The sequence below is a fragment of the Felis catus genome, chromosome B3 (genome assembly GCF_018350175.1).
Source record: "Felis catus isolate Fca126 chromosome B3, F.catus_Fca126_mat1.0, whole genome shotgun sequence".
Taxonomy (NCBI): domain Eukaryota; kingdom Metazoa; phylum Chordata; class Mammalia; order Carnivora; family Felidae; genus Felis; species Felis catus.
Window position 1 is genome coordinate 125275477 of NC_058373.1, and position 22424 is coordinate 125297900.

The following is a 22424-nucleotide window of genomic DNA, read 5'->3' on the forward strand; positions in this document are numbered from 1 at the left end:
CTTTAGGTTTATTTTGCTCATCTTCGGAGAGAGGCAGCAAGAAACAATTTTACGAGTAATCCAAAGAATCGTGAGTCAGTTGCAAATTGCACCTACCTAAATAATAGTTTGTTGATTTGTCCAGATACTTTGAAATGCTCACTATAGTATGCATAAAGGATCCACATGAAACTATCAGAAATACCATGTTTTAGATCTTTAAAGATTGAGTACATTTTAAATGCTTTTAGGCTATTGAAAGAAAACAATAACAATTAGTCTCTTTTCTCCAAGTAGATAGTCTGAAAAAAATAAAAACAGGTAAACACCATCTCTTTCATGTTATAATTTGTTTTTTGAGTCATCACCACTATTCTCTCAATGAAAACATACATCCAAACTCATTTCATTTTCTGAATAGTTAGGGGAGCTAGAAATCTAAAGGATAATTTCATGAATGCAAAACATCTACATCAAGTGTCTCATTTCTATGGTGTTAGAAAGAGGGCAGTTTTGTTTAATCCTCTATCTTGTTGCTGTATTATTAAAAATCCACAGAAACAGACCTTTTTCACAAAGTCAGTTTTGCTCCCTAAGAGCAGGTAGAAATAGTCCACTGCTGCAACAAAGCCACTACTCTTCCAGATCCCTGTCTGGGATGAAGTGGTTCTTCAAAGAAAAGAAAATCTTACACTCAGCCAAGCAAAGTCCATGTTTGGATGCCTCAAAGTATAATGCCCTAGCTTATCTTCTCATGACAAGTTAATTATTTCCATTATGGTCAGATTAAAAGGGATGACCCAGCGACAGACCCACCCTGCACAGAACTCCTATTAGCACCCTAACTGTTTGTTTGTTTACTTATTTATTTATTTATTTATTTATTTATTTATTTATTTTTAACAGTTATTTATTTTTGAGACAGAGAGAGACAGAGCATGAACGGGAGAGGGTCAGAGAGAGGGAGACACAGAATCTGAAACAGGCTCCAGGCTCTGAGCTGTCAGCACAGAGCCCGATGCGGGGCTCGAACTCACGGACCGCGAGATAGTGACCTGAGCGGAAGTCGGCCGCTTAACCGACTGAGCCACCCAGGCGCCCCAGCACCCTAACTGTTTAAACTCATGCAGGGTCTAGTTCAGAAGTCTATACTGCCCGTCATTCAGTGGAGTTCCATCATGGGGGCCCCTAGGTGTCTTTCCTTTTAGTAGATCTCACTGAGAACCATCTCCATCCTTTGGACAGGTTCTAGTACATCTCAGCTCAGAAGGGAAGGGGTAAAAGCTTTCTTTCTCAGGAGCCCTTGATCTTGCATAAACTGTTTCACATCGTCTTTAGTAATCAGCCCTTCAAGCAGAAGGTAATGGAATAGAGAGCTCCATTAATTCACAAAAGGGCTTCTCTTCCCTTTTTCCCAGGACAGCTTCAGCAGGCCTGGGTTCATATCTATGTCAATTAATTTGCTCTGTGACCTTGAGAAGGTCAATCTTACTGAACCTTAGCTTCCCCAGCTGACAAATAGGAATACTCTTATATCATAGGGATGTTGTGAGGTTTACATAAAATAATGAATGTGAAGCACTTAGCCAGCCCAGCAGCAGGCACCTGGTAAGCTGCCAGTGTCTGTTCCTATGTTATTTATCTGCACATAACTAAGAGGGCACCCCAGACATGTGGTACTCCATATCAGTTTAGGTCTCTCTTACTATTTCTACATGCCCCTTCCCAACTTCAGGATGCTTTTGCTTCTGGCAGATCATGCCTCCTCCTTAGAGAAATGCCTGAAGCTGATTTGAAGAGTTTACAGAGGACTGAAGTAGGACTATGAAAGCCCACACTCTGAGTTAAGAAAAACCCTAAGACATTCCAGAGCTCCTCCCCGCTGAGGCTGGGCCTTGGCCTTCTCTTTCCTGTCCTGCTTCCCTCTGCCCCTCTGTGATTTTTCCTGGGAACACTTCCTTAGTAAATCACTTGCACACAAATCCTTGCCTCAGGACCTGCTTATGGCATCATGGAAAAGATGGGGAAATCCAGTGACTCTTTTCAATAAGGAAAATCTCATCCAAGGTGTGTTGATGTCTTGACAATGTTAATAGCACTTTCTCTTGTGCACACACAAATTCAAGTCTGCTTAATTGGATACTGGATACAGTAAAGCTTAATTGGATAATGGATACAGTGATAATACTAATGAAGGTTGTCCCTAAGGTTGAAGTAACAGTAAAACCTTTTAAGTCATCTCATGGGGGAAAAATGAGGTTTTGGCCGTTTTTAGGTGACTCATTTTAAATGTCCTCCAGCTGAAATGATTTCAGAAAATGACTATTAAAAAGCATATCCCGTTTAGAGGGTCTCATGCAACTTTCAACAGTTTGCAGCCTTATAAAAAGTAGCTGGTTTTCAGGCTGTTATAAGAAAGCATCTTAATCACCTTAATGTCATTTTTTTTTTAATAATGTTGTTGTAATTAGCTTGTGCCTCCCTCCTTACCCCAAAGGAAGGCTCTCTCTAAACCATTTCCTTGTATGAGTTGTGTACAAAATCAGGAAAATGGGTAGAGTAAGATATCTAAAAAGGAGGCAGAAATAACTAGTAAGTTTAGACCAGTTTGCATATCACAACATTTTTAAGAAAGACCGAGGTAGAAAGAGAAGGGGAGGAAGAAATTTGACAGAATTTTGGAAGTTTATCAGGTTATAGCTTTGAAAGAGGGAGAAGTGGAGGAAGGAACCTTTAAAAATGTGTTGTGAGGATTATGAGTGGTTTCCCTTCAATGTTCTTTAAGTTTTACAAGATAGGAATTCCTTTTATTGACTTAACAGTATTTCTTTGAAAATGACATTGCAATGAGCCTAGACCACATGGAACCTTTAGTTCAACCTCTACCTTCCAGTATTTCCTAAATCAGAACCAAGTTCAATTTCTGAACTTGGTCTGTTCTTTCCAAACCACTTCTTTATCTATGATGGTGGGGTGAGGGTACATATTTTGAGATAAGTACTTAAATTCTTGTTAATTATAATAATTATTAACAGTTTTATAATCACAATCATAAAATTTTCTATCTAATTTCAATTAGCTTATTTTACCTGATTCTCATTACAACCCTGTGGATTAGTGAAAAAACAAAACAAAACAAAAATGTTCTTCTCTACACATGCACAAAACATTGAGGCTCAGAAAGTTTATAACTTACCTAAAGTCACAGTGATAGTTACTAGCAGAGTTGAGAGAGGCCAGTCCAGTCAAAAGGCAGCTGAAGTCTCTTCTCCATCGTACTGAGGGAAAACAGGTAGTAAAATAAATACTGACAATGCTACATGGAGAAGACTCCTTCCTAGATTGCCTCTTACAAGTTATTAAATCCTATTATTATCCAAGTTTTCAAGTAACTTTATAGCCAGAATAGAAATAATAGAGGAAAAGAGAACAGTGGACCTGAAGCTTACCTGCTATCATTCTGTAGGAGTTTATTCTTTTTTTTTTTTTTTAATTTTTTTTTTTTACGTTTATTTTTGAGACAGAGAGAGACAGAGCATGAACATGGGAGGGGCAGACAGAGAGGGAGACACAGAATCGGAAGCAGGCTCCAGGCTCTGAGCCATCAGCCCAGAGCCCGACGCAGGGCTCGAACTCACGGTCTGTGAGATCATGACCTGAGCTGAAGTCGGATGCTTAACTGACCGAGCCACCCAGGCACCCCTGTAGGAGTTTATTCTATCAATTCTACTGATTTTATCTCAGGGTGGGGAGGTTTACTACGTTAAGACATAGCTACTCTGCTACTCTTAGCAATATGTGACATGTATAAAATTCTTAGCACAATAGCTAACATATAGGAGGTATTGTGGTTATCTATTGTTGCATTAAAATTTAGAGGTTAAAAAAAATCATTTTATGGCAAAATGAGTGAAAGGTAATAGGAGGTACAAGCTTCTGGTTATGGAATTAACAAATTGGGGGGATAAAATGTACAGCATAGGGAATATAACCAATAGTATTGTAATAATGCTGTATGGTGACAGGAGGTAGCTACATTTGTGTTGAGCATAGCATAGAGTTGTTGAATCACTATGTTCAATCTGTGAAACTAATGTAACATTGTATGTCAATTATACATCAATTAGAAAACCCATTTTATGATATCTAATGATATATGTCAGGAATTAGAGTAAGATACAGCTGAATCATTCTTATGGCATCATAAGCGTTCACTCAGTGGTATTCAGATGACAAATGGGTATGGCTGGAGAGTCTAAACTGGCTCCATTCACATGTCTGCTGCCTTGGTGGGGATGGCTGAATGCTGGTCTTGAGTGGGAGTTTGACTCCAGTTTCTACATGTGGCTTCTCTAAGTGATATTTTCAAGATAGTCATACTTCTTTCATGAAAATTCAGGGCTCTCCTGGAGAGTATTCCAGGAGACCCAGGCAGAAGCTATAAGACTTTCAATATAATCTCAAAATCCAACAGCATTACTTCTACCACATTCTTTGGTTAAGCACCCAAGGCCAGCCCAGATTCAAAGAGAGGGAAATTTGTAGCCATCGTTTACTACCACAGTGAACCTCAGTAGATCTTTTTTTTTTCCTTCCAGTAGCAAATTCCACATTATCTTATCTCTCCAGGCAACAGGAACGAAAATTTAAAAAAAAAAAAAAAGGAAGTATGATCCACAATAAAGAGTAAAAACAGTTAGTAGGAGTAGACCTAGAATGACAGAGATAATGGAATTATAGGAAATGACTTTAAAATATTTTTTATACGGCTTCTAAATAAACTTAAGAAAATAAAAAAAACCATGACATAAAGAAGATATAAGGAAGAACCAAGTGACACTTTTATGGGTAAAAATATATACAATGAAAAATTAACTGAAGGAGTTTGATAACAGTAAACATTACAGAAGGAAAAAAACCCTAAAAACTCGAAAAGTCAACAATAGAAACTATCCAAAATTGAGTACAGAGAGAAAAAAAGATATAAAAAAAATTAAGAGTGTATCACTGACCTTGTGAAAATATTAACTCATTTAACATACATGTGATTGGAGCTCCAAAAGGAGATGAGAGAGAAAGGGAACAGAATAAAAGATATTTGAAGTGGTAATGACCCAGAATTTTCCAAATTTGAGAAAAACTCTAAACCTACAATTCCAAAAAGCTCTAATGAGCCCCAAGAAGAACAAACAGAGAAAATTACATCAGGGCACATTATAATCAAACTGCTGAAAATCAGTGGTAGAGAATATTTTAAAAGAGAAACTACACAGTTTGTAATGCAACAGAATGACACCTTCAACTACTGAAAGAAAACTGCCAACCTATATTTTTATGCCCAGTGAAAATATCTTTCTATATTGAAGACAAAACAAAGACTTTTTTAGATAAACAAACATTAAGCAAAGTCATTGCCAGTAGACTTGCACTAAAAGCAGCAATAACACACTAAAGGAAGTTCTTTAGGTAGAAAGATAACAATACCAAATGGAAATTTTGATCTATACAAACGAATGAAGAACAACAGAGATGGTGGGTAGGAAGAATGTGGTTTCAAATCAACGTAGAACAGTTGAAACAAACACAAAAAGGAGAATTAACTCATACAAAAATGTCAACACCTGGGGCGCCTGGATGGCTCAGTCAGTTAAGTGTCTCTCTCTTGATTTCAGTTCAGGTCATGATGTTATGGTTTGTGAGATTGCACCCTGTGTTGGGATCTGCACTGACAGCATGGGGCCTGCTTGGGATTCTCTCTCTTTCTCTGCCTGCCCCCCCTCAAATTACATAAACTTAAAAAACAATGTTAACACCTGAAATGCAAATTAGGAATGGAAAGTACTTGCATTTTTCAGATAAAATTATTTTTCTTTTCCATAATAGTAATAACAAAAACATACATATAACACATGTATACATACATACACACAAACCACCCTCCTCCAAATACATTTGACCTTTGTATTCAACATTTCTGAATAGAATATAGAGAGACAAATATACGCATACTATCTCTTGAATATCTAGCTCATTTTCCTAATTTGAAACTGGGAACTGATTTGAAAGTGTCCTAAGCCAATAAATTCTTTTCTCCCTCGATAAAATTCACAGACAATACTTTGAAATTTTAATGAGACCGTGAATTTATTTCCAATTCGCATATCAGAGCCAGAAAAAAGTTTCACCCTCTGCCAAAGCCTACATTGCCATTTGTAAAAAAACAAAAACAAAAACAAAAACTACTTTTAGAACACTGGACAGATGACAAGTGTTCACCAAGCTGCTTTATCTAGAAGTACATACTGAATGCCAGCTGTGTTTATGGCATCATTTTAAGACCTCAAACATTATAATTTCTGACATTCAGTATTTTGCAATATATAATTCACTTTGATATCTACCTCACCTTGCTATTGCCCTTTTTTGGTGGAATTTCATGAAGTCCTGACTCCCAATCCACCACCCTGCTTCCTTCACTGACACTTCATTTCAGAATCTGTTGTCAACTGCAGCCTTCAGCTTAAATCAGTTCCTTAGAGAGGACTTCTCTACACTCACATAGATCTATACTCTTCCTTCATAGCACTAACACCATGATAATAATATAGTTACTTAAGTGGGTCTTAAAAAATGTCTTGTTGGGGCACCTGGGTGGCACAGTCGGTTAAGCCTCCGACTTTGGCTTAGGTCATGATCTCATGGTTTGTGAGTTCGAGCCCCACGTTGGACTCTGTGCTGACAGCTCAGAGCCTGGAGCCTGCTTCAGATTCTGTACCTCCTTCTCTCTCTGCCCCTCCCCCACTCGTGCTCTGTCTCTCTCTGTCTCTCAAAAATAAATAAATGTAAAAAAAAATTTTTTTTTAAATGTCAAATTCCCCCACTGGTTTTAGCTTCATGAAGGCAGGACCTTCATCTGACCTTGCTTACCACTGCATTCCCCACACCGTGCGTGATGCCTGGAATGTGGTAGGCTCTCAACTTATATGTAGTATTTTTAAATACATGTTGATTCCTGAAGTGCCTCAGAGTCAGCTTCATAGCAAAGGAAGGAATCTTCAGGTTATCTATATATGCTTTACAATGAAAAGTTTGCAGGAAACTGGACTGCTCTCACTTTATCATATGAACTTCAGTCACTTAATCTTTCTTCAGATTATAAATGAACTCCAGATTATTTATGGACCTTACTTCGTCCATAAAATGACAAGATTTGGACAAATACATAGGTTCTAAACTGTGCTCCTCAAAACCTAAAGGTTTCCTCACCTGTTTAAGAAGAGTATTAAAGGAAACCATTTCCATTTTTTTCTTTTAAGTTTATTAATTTATTTTGAGAGAGAGAGAGAGAGAGAGAGAGAGATTGAGCATGTCCACACGCACAAGCAGAGGAGGGGCAAAGAGAGAGGAAGAGAGAGAATGCCAAGCAGGCTTGGTAATGTGAGGCTCAGTGTCACAAACCATGAGATCATGACCTGAGTGGAAATCAAGTGTCAGATGCTCAACCGACTGAGCCACCCAGGTGCCCTTACATTTTTTTTTCATTTAAAAGGAACACAACACAAACAAGAGTCTAAGGATAGGTCTATAATAAAATATTGCCAATAATATTGAAGCTGCACTGTAATGCTTACTAGAAAATTAGAAACAAATGAAATAAAGTAAATTTCTTAAGTAACACGAAGGGATCATAATAGAGACATATGAAATCCTATAAAGGAAATAGTATGACCCTCTGTAATCTGGTTGAAGAAAACATCCATCAGGCAGAGGATTGATCAGTTGAAGGCAGAAAAAAAGTGGAGTCACAGATAAGAATTGTGGAAATTTCCATCTAGTCAATGTTCTGGACAAAGGAAACTTAAATCTGTGGATGTTTAAACTAGTGGATATCATACCCTACAGGCAAAACCATTCCTTGTAAAATGGTATTGATAGGCTCTCTTAGCCTGAGAACATTTAAAATCCATTTCATCTCCTTGTTTTTTCATGCCCTTCAAGCAATCTTCTGCATCTGTCTTAGTTCCCTACAGTAGTCTGCGCACAAGAAAAAATACGCATGTCATCATGAATATTCTGGCCCATTGGACATTGTATTTCTCATCATTGATTAATAAATTGGCCAACAGATTTATATGTTTTTGTTTCTTTAACAAAAACACGTTAGTGTTCATAATATGCCAATGTTGTTCTAAGTGTTTCCAATAATAATTTATTAAATCTCCATGGCAAGCCTATGTGGTAGGTATTGCTATCCACATTCTATACTTTGCAGAATGGCAGTAGAATATGCTAAAGAATCTGATGTCTTTTTTTCCCTGTGAGTGAAAGCTGGCTCTCATACTTGCAGCTGCGTAGCTTTTACCAAATTATTTAACCTTTCTGTACCTCAGATCATCACCTATAAAATGGGGATAATAATATACCTTAACTCACAGGGCTGTTAGGAAGATGTGATGATATATGTAATGCGCTTTTATAGTGTTTGGCATAGTGAGTGCTGTGTGTTTATTACAATCACAATATAGTGATTCAACACTTCCATACATCACCCAGGACTCATCACAAGTGCCCTCCTTAATCCCCATCACCTATTTCACCCATCCCTCCACCCACCTCCCCTCTGGTAACAGTTTGTTCTCTATAGTTAAGAATGTGTTTCTTGGTTTGCCTCTTTTTTCCTTTTTCCCATTTGTTTCTTAAATTCCACATATAAGTGAAATCATATGGTATTTGTCTTTTTCTGAGTGACTTATTTCACTCAGCATAGCATAATACTCTCCATGTCATTGCAAATGGTAAGATTTCATTTTTGATGACTAAAATTCCATTTAATATATACAACACATCTTCTTTATCCATTCTTCAGTTAATGGACACTTCGGTTGTTTCCATAATTTGGCTATGGTAGAAAAAGTTGCTATAAACATCAGGAGGCATGTATCCTTTTGAATTAGTATTTTTACAGTCTTTGAGTAAATACCCAGTAGTACAATTGCTAGATTGTAGGGTAGTTCTATTTTTAAGTTTTTGAGGAACTTCCAGAGTATTTTCCATAGTTGGCCGCTCCAGTTTGCATTCCCACCAACAGTGCGAGAGGGTTCCTTTTTCTCCACATCCTTGCCAACACCTATTTTTTCTCGTGTTGTTGACTTTAGCCATTCTGACAGGTATGAGGTGATATCTCATTGTAGTTTTGATTTGTATTTCCCTAATGATAAGTGATGTTGAGTACCTTTTCATATATCTGTTGGCCATCTGTATGTCTTCTTTGGAAAAATGACTACTCATGTTTTCTGCCCATTTTTAGGTGGATTATTCATTTTTTGGGTGTTGGTTTACAAATTCTTTGTATATTTTGGATACTAACCCATTATCAGATATGTCATTTGCAAATATCTTCTCCCATTCTGCAGGTTGCCTTTTGGTTTTGTTGTTCCCTTCACTGTGCAGAAGCTTTTATTTTGATGTTGTCCCAATAGTTTATTTTTTATTTTGTTTCACCTGTCTCACCTTCAGGAGACATATCTAGAAAGAAGTTGCTATGGCTGGTTGCTAAGAAGTTACTGCCTGTGTTCTCTTCTAGGATTTGTTGGTTTCAGGTATCACATTTAGATCTTTAATCTATTTTGTATTTATTTTTGTATATGGTATAAGAAAGTAGTCTGGTTTCATTCTTTTGCATGTTTCTGTCCAGTTTTCCCAACACCATTTGTTGAAGAAACATTGGTTTTCACATTGGGTATTCTTTCCTGCTTTGTTGAAGATTAATTGACCATACAGTTGTGGTCCATTTCTGGGTTTTCTAATCTATTCCATAGATCTGTGTGTCTATTTATGTGTCAGTGGCATACTGTTTTGATTATTACAGCTTTGTACTATAACTTCAAGTCCAGAATTATGATGTCTCCAGCTTTGCTTTTTTTTTTTCAAGATTGCTTTGGCTATCTGGGGTCTTTTGTAGTTCCATACAAATTTTAGGATTATTTGTTCTAGCTCTGTGAAAAATGCTCTTGGTATTTTAATAGGGATTGCATCAAATGTGTATGTTGCTTTGGGGTGTATAGACATTTTAACAATATTGGCTCTTCTAGTCCATAAGCATGGAATGTCTTTCCATTTCTTTGTGTCGTCTTCAATTTCTTTCATCACTGTTTTATAGTTTTCAGAGGATAGATAAGTCTTTCACATCTTTGGTTAGGTTTATTCCTAGATATCTTATTATTTTTGGTGCAGTTGTAAATGGAATTGCATTTCTTAATTTTTCTGTTGCTTCATTATTGGTGTATAGAAACGCAACAGATTCTGTACATTGATTTTGTACCCTACAACTTTACTGAATTCATTTATCAGTTGTAGCAGTTTTTGGTGGAGTCTTTCCAGTTTTCTATACAGAGTATCATGTTGTCTGTGAAGAGTGAAAGTTTGATTTCTACCTTGCTTATTTGGATGCTTTTTATTGCTTTTTATTGTCTGATTATTGTGGCTGGGACTTGCAGTACTAGGCTGAATAAAAGTGGTGAAAGTGGACATCTTTGTCTTGTTCCTGACTATAAAGGAAAAGCTATCAGTTTTTCCCCATTGAGGATCATATTACTTGTGCATTTTTCATATATGGCCTTTATTATATTGAGGTATGTTCTCTCTAAACCTACTTCATTGAGGGTTTTCATCATGAATTGATATTGTACTTTGTCAAATGCTTTTTCTACATCTACTGATAGGATCAAATGGTTGTTATTCTTTCTTATATTAATGTGATGTATCATGTTGATTTGTGAATATTAAACCATCCTTGCATCTCAGAAATAAATCTCACTTAATCGTGGTGAATTTTTAAACGTATTGTTTAAATTCGTTTGGATTTGGTTTGCTAACATTTTGTTGAGAATTTTTGCATCTGTGTTCATCAGGGATATTGGCCTTGTAGTTCTATTTTTTAGTGGTGTCTTTACCTAGTTTTGGTATCAGGGTAGTGCTGGCCTCATAGAATTATTTTGGAAGTTTTTTTTTCCTTTTCTATTTTTTGGAATAGTTTGAAAATAATAGGTATTAACTCTTTAAATGTTTGGTGGAACTCATCTGTGGTAATGGACTTGTGTTTGTTGGGAGTTTTTTGATTACTGATTCAATTTCTTTTCTGGTTATCAGTCTGTTTAGGTTTTCTATTTCTTTGTGTTTCAGTTTTGGCAATTTATGTTTCTAGGAGTTTTCAATTTCTTCTATGTTGTCCATTTTGTTGGCATATAGATTTTCATAATATTCTCTTATAATTGTATATCTGTGGTATTGGTTGTTATTTCTCCTCCCTCATTTGTGATTTTGAGAACTTCCTCTTTTCTTTTCAATAAGTCTAGCTAGAGGTTTATCAATTTTATTAATTTTTTTAAAGAACCAGCTCCTGGTTTCATTGATCTGTTCTATTATGGTTTTTTGGTGTTTTTATTTATTTATTTTTTAGTTCCTATATCACTTATTTCTGCTCTAATCTTTATGATTTCCTTTCTTCTAATGGCTTTGGGCTTCATTAGTTGTTCTTTTTCTAGCTCCTTTAGATGATAAGATTAGGTTGTTTATTTGAGATTTTTCATGCTCTTGAGGTAGACCTATCTTGCCATATACTTTCCTCCGAGGACCACTTTTGTCCATCCCAAAAGTTTTGACTCTTGTATTTTCATGTTTCCATGTATTTTTAAATTTCTTCTTTGATTTCCTCATTGACCCATTCATTGTTTAGTAGCATGTTGTTTAACCTCCATGTATTTATGGTCTTTCCAGATTTTTTCTTATGGTTGACACCTAGTTTCAAAGTGTTTTGGTCAGAAAAGGTGCATGGCAGGGGAATAGTCTATATTTTGATCCAAGTCCTGGTCATGAGAATAGATGTGTACATATGGAAAGTATAAGTACACATACATACTTGTATACACTTAAGTATATAATTATACATTTAAGATTTATGCATCTTACTGGCTGTAAATTATACGTTAAATTTGTATTAAAAACTTTTAATACAGGGGTGCCTGGGTGGCTCAGTTAAGCATCCAACACTTGATTTCAGCTCAGGTCATGATCTCATGGTTCGTGAGTTTGAGCCCCATGTTGGGCTCCATGCTAGAGCATGTTTGGGATTTTTGCTCTCTCCCTCTCTGCCTCTCTCCCACTTGTACAGTCTCTTACTCTCTCTCTCAAAAAGTAATAAATAAATAAACTTAAAAAATATTTTAAGTTTTAATACACAAAGTGTCCCAAATAATGAAATAAAACCAAATTATGTATATATATTTTTTAATCTGGAGAACTAAACCAAATTATTTGTTGTGTATAGAAAACTATCCCAGATGGCCTAAGCTAGACAATTTCCATAGAGCCAAACTTGTCAAGACATTGCTTGTATTTCTAAGTCCAAGATCACAAAAGTTAAAGCTCAAACAGAAATTAACTGTCCCAAAATGATGATTCACATCTCCATTTGGAATCTGGTGGTGGGTTGCAATATAGTACCTTGAATTGTAGGTATCACCTGGTATTTTTATGTTACTTATAAATAATTCAGTAGGAACATTGACTAAAATGCCATTCTACCACTGAAACAGAAAACACACATAGTACAGATTAAAATGTTTTTCATATTTAGGGACACCTGGGTGGTTCAGTCAGTTGAGTGTCTGACTTTGGCTTAGGTCATGATCTCAGGGCTCTTGGGTTGGAGCCCCACTTCTGGCTCTGTGCCGATAGCTCAGAGTCTGGAGCCTGCTTCTGATTCTGTCTCTGTCTCTCTCTGCCCCTCCCCCATTTGCCCGTGCTCATGCTCTCTCCCTCTCTCAAATATAAATATTTAAAAAATTTTTAAATAATAATTTTTTCATATTTAAAAATACAGTCTGTATGTTATATAAAGAGTCCCAAATATTTGGCTGCATGATCCTTCTGGATCTACATCCCTGACTTTAATTCCTGTACTTGCTACATTCCTCATAACTTACCACAGTGTGTGTGTGTGTGTGTATGTATGTATGTATGTGTGTGTATATATATATATATATATATATATATATATATATATATAACACAATAGTAAAATAAATTCACTAATGAGAATCTTCTCAGCAAAGTAAAAACAGCAGGCAAGTGATAAATGTCATATTAATTTGCCCATTTTATAATCCACAGTTTCATAATATTTAAGTATCTGCATTATTTGTAACAATTTCTTCTTTTTCTACTACTAGTACTTTCTATGGTCACAATGACTATTTCAATGTTATGCACTTGACATATCTCAGTGAGATATTGGTTGATTGATTGATACAGGTATTTAATACAAAAGGAGGCCTTTGAAATCCAAGTGGTGATATTTAACAAGCTTGATGCAAAATCACAAAATATTCTCAGCCTGATTGCCAAGAGATTAAATGGGAAGTTGGTGTTTCTGGCACACACAAGCTTAGCCATGGCAAGGAAGATCAACTATGCTTCTCAACCCAGTAAAATTCAGTCATGCTCATCCATTCATAATTTATATTTTTTGATAAATAGGATGTTTCCCACGCAGCATCAATTAACTAAACCTCACACCAACGTGTACACACATACATAAAAACTATGTATTTATGATTACAGGGAACTCACACAAAACAAAATGTTAGAATGTTGATTGGATTTGCATGTTGTTAAAATTTCAGTGAAATGACCCTACCATCATGTGAAAAATTTAATAGCACAAATTGTTGTTGTTGGAACACAGAGAACTGTCTGTTCTCTTTACTAGCATTAACCAGGTTCCCCTCCCGCATTGCTACTGCAAGAACAAAAAAGACAGTCCTTAAAAATGGATCCTATTCTGCAAATTCTTCAAGTCAATCACTGGCACTTCACATGCATTTCTGTTTCACCATTATATCTTCTAAATGCAGACATTTGGCAAGGCTGAAAGGAAACATTTGATTCTAAGGCATACCTTTGTGGATCATTCTTGGTTACATAACTCATATAAAAATAAATTAAATTACATCATGAACTTAAATATTTATTCTCTCTTATTTATTCTAAAATAAATTTATTAATATAAATGTTCATTATTAAATATTTATTCTTTCCATATCCTAAAGCCAACTTGTTTAACTACTAAGTGTACATACCTCACTTAGGTATAAAACTATAAGCTTTTTTCCCCCAATGAATTGTATGTGATGCCCCTAGTCATTAATAGTAAATACTGCTACTATTTGTATGAGGCACATTTTCTGAGTTTTTTTCATTATAGCAAGAATAATCACTGCCTTCTCATTTTGAACCATCAAAAACATAAAAAACTAAGTCTCTTCAGTACCTAGTATATTTTCATCCAAAATAAATACTATTTTGATGCTAATTCTTTGGACAGTAGTATAACACCTTGAAGCTTTGCTAATGTTTTTGTCAACAGAATATATACTTAAATGTGTCTTTTTCCTTTTGCACAAATATTCAAAATTTATTCTGAAAGTAAAATAAAATATTCTAGCCAAATAATCACAATCATTTGCTTTTTTTCCTCTACCATCTGCTTTTAAAGCAGTAATCACAATGTTACACAATTCTTTAAATAAATGTTTTGCTTTTGAAAACATAGACAATGGAAAACACATGCAGCTGCTTGCCCGTGTGAAGGCACAGAGAAATAGGTCATATAACCATGTATCAGTTAGCTCTAGCTACAAAATACCGCCTAACAAAACAACCATGAAACCTCTATGAGTTTTAAAGCTCATGCACCTGGGATTAGCTAGGGAGCTACAAGGCATCCACGTATCACAATAATTTATTCTCCATAATCCTCAACTTACAGTAAGACTATTGGGGGAAAATGGAACACAGGCTCTGTAAACAAACATGCTGTCTTTATTATTTCATCAGCTAGACGCCATGTTCCAGCCAATTATTTTTTGCTCTTTATTTGAAGAGAAAAAGGTACTTTGGAAGAAAACTCTTCCTACATGTTTTCATAATGTTCAGGCTAATAACATTTTAAAAGTTAGAGAGAAGGGGCGCCTGGGTGGCTCAGTTGGTTGAATGTCTGACTCCTGATTTCAGCTCAGGTCATGATCTCACAGGTTAATGAGTTCCAGCCAAATTGGGCTCTGTGCTGTCAGTGCTGGAAATTCTCCCCCTCTTTTTGACCCTCCCCCTGCTCACACTCTGTCTCTCTCAAAATAAAGTAATAAACTCAAAAAAGAGAAGAAAGTGAAGGAAAGCTTAAGCTAATAGGTGATAAATTTTAGAGTTGTAACTAAGGTAATTAATACCAAGAGTTTAAAAGTATGTTTTAACTCAATAATGAGTTTATTTTTCCAGATTATGTGTATATTACTATGAATATATCCAGGTAAAATGTACAAACTGCTAAACTGAATTTGGCAATTTATGTGATCAATTTCTATTGTGATAATTCATTTGTTTAACATTATTAAAATCAGTCTTCTGTGTCAGGCTATGTTATAATCATCATGATATAAACTAAGTTCATCCACTAATAATTGATAATTAATGTTCATCTAGGGCTAGAATTGCTGTCATTCCCCCATTCATTTTTGTTTAAGATTTATTGTGCATATTGTATCTCAGAATCATTGTATCATGGTTCTGAAATCCATAATCCTTATTAGTCCATTTGTATTGGTGGGCTTTCTTTGGTGAGAAACGTGGCTGAGAAGAATGAGTAAAATGTCAGCATTTCAAATATTTTGTCTTTTAAAACATGTTATGCTGTGTAGAGGAAGAGAAACATCTTTTCCTACCCTTCTAACTTCTCAGCTAGGGCTCTATCACCAAAGACACATTAACAAGAGAAAAGAATACTTATTTAAGTTGTACATGACTTGGGAGCCTTTAGGAAGAAATGAAGACTTGAAGAAATGACATTTTTATACTAGGTTAGATAAAAAATGGAAGGTGGTGATAAATGTCACTGGACAAAGGGGTATGAGCTAAGGGTAGTAAACTGGGGAAATCTAGCAAAGCCTATGTGTTCAGATTACCCTTGGCATCCCTCTGTCTTCAGAAATAAGATTGCTCTTTTATCTGGGTATAGGGAGGGCACCTCTCATATGAGAGTCTTTTATGACCTGCTTCAGAGGAGAAGGGGCTCAGAGAGTTCTTCCTGAACCTACTGTTTCTCAATCCCTTCAGCTTAAAATATGCAATATGCCAAGGTATTATATTTTGGGGTAGCATGTTTTAAACCCCATTATTCTCTCATCTGAAATTTTCCCCAAGAAGTTTGACAGTCCAGAAACTTAGTGGGTAGATCGATCATCCCCTGTCCTAGCAAACCAGGCTCTCAGTCCTAGGAATAGGTCAATCCTAAAGAGTTGTTTCATTTCAAAAGGTGATGATATGAGTGGCAGCAAGGGCACCCATCTGTTAGGCTTCTAACGGTGTTAGTAATCAGGCATTTAATGAGATACATTTCTATGGAAATAAAAGAAAAACAAAGGTTAATGGTTCCAACAAACTATAAATTCAATTTTTGAACCCAGAGGGTGGTCAGTCACGATTTCTAGATGTTGGGCTCAAAGCACCTGTAGGTAGGGTAGTAAGGGCAGGGAGTAACAACCAATAAATTTTTTTGGTTTGCAGTGTGAATGTCTCTGGTGATGGAATTAGATGTTCCAGTGAAATTTCTGAGTGACCCACACAGTTATAGGTACAAAGAGTACCCATACATGATCTGTTGTGGTGATTCCCTAAAAGTTTATATCATCATCCAGCTTCGGCTTATAGGACTTTGAAAAATGGGTAGTTTTCGTTTTTAGTGATGACAAGTCAGGAAGGTGAGAGAAAACTGGATATGGTAACAACTGACAAGATGTACAAAATGGAATCTAATTTACAAGGAAATGAAAAATAGTTCAAAGACGGCAAACATTCACAAGGGTGGGTAATACTTTCTAACTGAAACAAAATTTTTCTCTACAGCCACCTCCATTTCTACCATAGATAATCAAAGACTATTTTTATTTGCAAAAATAAATCTAGTCTTATTAAACTTGGCCCAATTATTTATACAAGTACAACAAGAAAATTGATTGATAATACAGGCCCTTTTTAAGTCTGCTTTGCAGGAATCCTCCGGAAAAGCTCAAAGTTAGTTCAAAGTCAGAAAGACTTTATTTAGAATTTGATTTGGGGAAACTTGTCAAGAATATCAAAAGATCTGAACACTTGATTAAATAAGGTCTTGGTCAACTATTTAACCAAATGACAATAGAAGATTTTTAAGGCAAATATAGAACATTACATAGTTGTGAACAAAACCCTCTTTTAATATTAGAGACCTTAATAAGTAAGTAATCAAAAGACCTTATAAAGACAACATGAAGCACAGGAAATTAGTTTGATAAAACACAGAATCTTTGTTTCCTAGGCAAATTTCTTAAAAGGCAACTGAAGATCTGCATAGCCTGGCAGGTAAAAAGCCAAGCAAGATTCTCAAAACACAAAAACAAAACAAAACAAAAACCTAAACAGGAAGACAATAGCTGACTCTGGGAGGGAAAGGATCAATAAACAATGGGTACTTAACACTAAACTCAAAAGGGTCACTATCCAAAGATTTGACAAATACAAATATTTTTTCCTGCTAACCTGAATTTGGAAAGGAAACAGCAAGGAGAAGTGTTTACCTTCCTCTCTCAAGGAAGATAAAGATCCTGAAAACTGATACGTTAAGAATTCTTACATTCTGCTGGCTTTCTGCCAGTTGTCCCAGACCTTAGCTGCAGTCTCCAAGGTGATGGAGTATCCCAGCCTTCTACTATCCAATCCTCATCACCAGAAACTGTAGAGGAGGAAAATAGTATGTTTTTCCTTCTACCCTTCTAGTTCCTCAGCTGGGGCTTTATAACAGAAGATGGATTAACAAGAGAAGAACGTACAAATTTATTTAATGGAAAATGTTTATGTGTCATGGAAGCCTTCATAAAGAAATGAAGACCCAAAGAGGTGATTAAACCTGAGTGTTTTTATGCTGTTTTGATGAGGAATGTAAAGTCATGGGAAAATGTGATAGAACAAAAGGGTAGAAAACTGAAGGGAGCTTATTCAGTGTTCATTCAGATTCCCTTGGTGTTTTCTGAGATAAGGATATAGGCAGGGCACCCCCCACACGAGAGTCTTATGACTTGCTTCAGAGGAGAAGGAGATCAGAGTCCTTAATGCACCTGTTGTTTCTCAGATTCCTCCAGCTTAAAATGTTCAACATGCTAAATTGCCATGCTTTGGGATAGCGTGTCCCGAACTCCATCAACTACAACTAAATCAGTAGTAGGAAAAAGATCTTTGTTCTCACTTCAAGTGTGTATGTGTTTATGTGTGTGACAGAGAAAGAGAGAATTCAAGAAACATGAATTATATATTTCAGAAATTCATGCATTGTGAAAGAATATAAACATTATTTGAATCTTTTACCCCAAATCTATTAAATTACATTTAGATGGTATTTCTGTTCCAAGTCAACTTTCTTACATACCATTGTAAACTTACTCTAATTTTCGTAATAGGTCATTTACTTTTGAACTCCCAAATTTTTAGACAGTGAAGTTACAAATTAAGTCCACATTATCTATAAGCAGTGTGTGCAATTTTACAATAAGCATGTCCTCAAGATCCATGCCCTTAGAGCAGGTTCTATATGCAGGACTATCTTTGAGCTTGAGAAACTCAATCTCCTTGGGTGATACCCAACAGGTGTGTACCTGATCCTTTGTTTTCCTTTGGCATGGCCCACTTTTACTGGGAGATTTTAATTGAATAAGTTGCTATGCTTTTATTTTTAAATTCAGAATCTTGGATCTGGACCAATAGGTTTTAATCAATCCAATTAAGGGAATGTAAGTGAGAGACCTATGAGAAAGGATGGATAATTTATGAGGCCTAAATTTGTGAAACCATATTAAGGCAACATTCGGCTTTATGCTGAAACATAAATATGGGATATTGCCATCCAGTTAATAATTTGAATATGATGTCACACAAGGTATACGAGTTTACCACAAATTCAAAGATGACGTTTGAAGTTTTATTTTCTGCATTTGACTCTCACTCTCAGTTCTTGGTTTGTTGGGGGAAAACTGTATGTTTGTTTTTCCTTGAGTATTATTTTTGTTGATTATGTATGATAAAATGGATGTCATAAGGACCAGGATACCTCTCATAATGTATTGCTCATAATTAAGGTGACTTATTAGAAAAATCCAATGATTAAAACTCTAATTGTGTAACTGTTATCTTTATAGGAAATTTATAGAGACTCATCTGAAAACCATTCCCAGTCGTGCATTTTCAAATCTGCCCAATATTTCCAGGATGTAAGTCACTTTTTTAATATAAAGAGAAGTTTGCAACTGTGCCAGCCATGTTATTTTCTAAATGTGTTCTATCAAGAAAAATACTTGTTATACATTGTATCTGCATAAAACAATGATATTTGCATTTCCAATGTACTTGAAAAGTATATGTAAAAGATGTTTATTTGATTTTGCTACATCTCCAATCCTGAATTCCTAATTTCTTAAACGTACTGCAAAATTAAATTCATTTGATCTTGACAATTTAATAATTCTCAACGTATTTTAATGTATCTTGGGATGCAACAGAGTGTTAGCTGGGAATCTCTCCCATACACACACTGGCTAGTCCATCTCTCCCAGTTACGGATTCTTGATTCACTTTTTACCAGGACAAATGTTTACATTTTGTCAGAAATGTAGCTAATGATTTCAGACTTCTCTCATTAAAAAAACAAACAAAAAAACCCCACAAAAATAATTCTAAACCTTGGAAAACTGAATTGTTATGCACTCAAGAGTAAGGATAAAAAGGACTTCCATGTTGAGTTGACAAAGAGTATAACTGTATATGAAATAAACCAGGGCCTTATTTCGTTTAATGGATTCTGACAAGCCACAAAGATAATTCAGGTACACCAAATGACAATACAACCAGGAGCAACCTGTGTGGGTTTTGGCTCAATTGATTCATTTCATGACCATTTATCGAGTGTCTGTTGTGTCATTTCAGGGGCATTTGACATTTTTAGTTGATACAACTAGAAAGGAGGGTGCTACTGGCATTGAATGGATAGAGGCGAAGGATCTGCTGAACACCCGACAAGGCACAGGATATCCTCCCACAACAATTTTCTAGTCCAAAATGTCAACAGGGCTGAGGCTGAGAAACCATTCCAACTATGTATCTCTGCAGTCTTTGATTTCCTGAACAGCCCTTCTATTTTCAAATTCTTGTCTCCTTTGATTTCCTTGATATTGTTCTCTCATCCTTCTTTTTAACATCTTACCTGAACTACTCTTCCTCATCCTCACTCTCCTCTCCTAACTTCCTATTTCATTTCATTCAGTTCCTTAAATATCAGTTCATTCTTCTTTTGTCCCAGTTCCTTCATACCCTCTTCTCCTTGAATGGACACTCCCATTCCTTTGGCTTCACTGTTACCCAATACAGTTAGTTCCTAAATGAGTATCTCTAGCCCTGACTTGTTGCTACAATTCAGGCCTGAATTAAAGCTTCTTCCCAAGTATGATCATCTTGATGTCCCATAGTCACTTCAAACAGCATAGCCAAAATAAACTCATCTTCCTGCTAAACTGTTCCTTCTTCTCCGTTTAACAGCACCAGCGTTTAGTGGCCTAAAAGTTAAACAACTTGAAATACCCTTCTCATCTTCTTATATAATTGCTTATTTGGTGTCTCTGCTTGGATGTCCCAATAGCTTGACCATTACTTTATTCATTCATTCAACAAATATTTATCGGGCCCTACTCTGTGCCTGGCACTTCGCTAAATGCTTCACATATGACATCTGACAAAACTCATGGAGTTTCCACTTTCCTTCCTAAGAGATATACTATGGTGTAGTCAGTTAGAGAGTGCTGTGTAACTCATATAAGAAGCATCTTACCTAGATGGAGAGTGTGGTCATAGAGGGCTTCCTAGAGGAAATGACACCTAACTTGTGATCTGGGGGGGAAATAAGTAGAAAGATAGTTCCAAGAAGAAGGGGAAAGCTGCACTGTTGGTTAAATTAAAATAAACTTGTTGAGGCTGAAGCTTAAGTGGGAAGAAGGGCAGTAGAGAGAAATGAAACTGGGGAATAAGCAAGTCCAAGGCCTTGTGAACCACGTAAAGGAATTTGAAATCTTCCCTAAGGTCCAAGCCACTAAATGGTTATCAGGATGGAAGTGGCAGATCAGGTGTGTTAGAAACATTCGCTTGTTCTGTGGAAAGGGAGTCAAATGGAGTAAGACTAGAGACAGGAAACTTGTGAGGATGTTGTTGCAGTGTCCCTGGGGCAGAGGGGATGGTGAACTGAATGCTAATGGTTGAGGGGAAATAAAGAAAAAGTGGCCAGGTTTGAGAAATAAATAAGAGAACTAACAAACTCAAAAGTTGATTGATTTGGAGGTGGGAAGAGATGGAGAATTTCATCCAAGTGTCTGACCAGGACACCTGTGTGGTTGATGAGCATATTTGCTGAGATAGAGAAGTTTTGTGCGAATTTGCTGTGGAGAATCGAGGAGACAGTTAGGAGTTCGTTTGGGGCATATGGCATTTGAGTTACCTTTGAGGCATCAAGCAAGCTATGGGTCCAGCAGGTAATCAGGACATAGACATGATTTTTTCCTTCATTCCAGGCAGATGTAATCGGGACCAGTGAAGGGCATCATTGGAGAGGGATAGGCTAAAGAGAATGAAGAACAAACAATTCGGGGGTCCCTGAGAAGGCAAGAAGCGATGGGATCCAAATAAAGGGATTGACTTGGTACAAGAAAATTGTCATCTTTTACATTGTAACAAGAAAGTAGTAGTAAGAGATGAAGCCATGCAGGTGATTAATAGGTTTATTGGTGGAGAATTCAAGGAATTTTCATCTCAAGCTTTCAATCTTTTCTACAAATTATTAAAAGATTATCTGCTAATTATTGAGGGTGAAGTTAGGAGAGTTAGAAATTTGAGAAGGTTTGAAATAAAAGTGATGGACAATAAAAGAGGGAGGGTTGGCTGAGATATACAGGACATCCAGGCAGATCTGAAGGTCCTGTTAAGACTTCCTCCGTGGAGAATATGCTGAATTCTCTAGTCTGGGTTAAATGTTTCCTGAAGCACATCAGAGCACTTATCACTGTATATGCTAATCTCATTTATGTACCTATATCACCCATTACTATGAGTTCCTTGAAGCTGGGGAACAGGTCTGTTTTGTCAATGCCCACTTACTGACACAGAGTAAATATTCAATAGATATTTGTTGAATGAAAACATGCAGACATACATAAGTAATAGTTAAAGGTCTTGTCTGCCTAGGGGGCAAGAGAGAAAACATTTGGGCAATCCTGGATAGGTTTGTACTGGTTCAGTACAAATTTCCACCTATTATTCATGCATAATTA

General features: G+C 36.2%; 1 protein-coding gene across 7 annotated transcripts in view; it reads left to right on the forward strand.

The window, feature by feature from the left end:
• TSHR (thyroid stimulating hormone receptor) overlaps positions 1-22424 on the forward strand; it is a 163979-nt gene that overhangs the window by 72320 nt on the left and 69235 nt on the right. For 5 of the 7 annotated variants that reach the window (XM_019831721.2, XM_019831722.3, XM_019831724.2 and 2 more), the window contains 1 exon segment: positions 19254-19325. The exons of 1 other annotated variant lie outside the window; for it this stretch is intronic. In XM_019831721.2, coding sequence (XP_019687280.1) covers positions 19254-19325 — 72 coding nt within the window. 7 annotated transcript variants of the gene reach the window in all.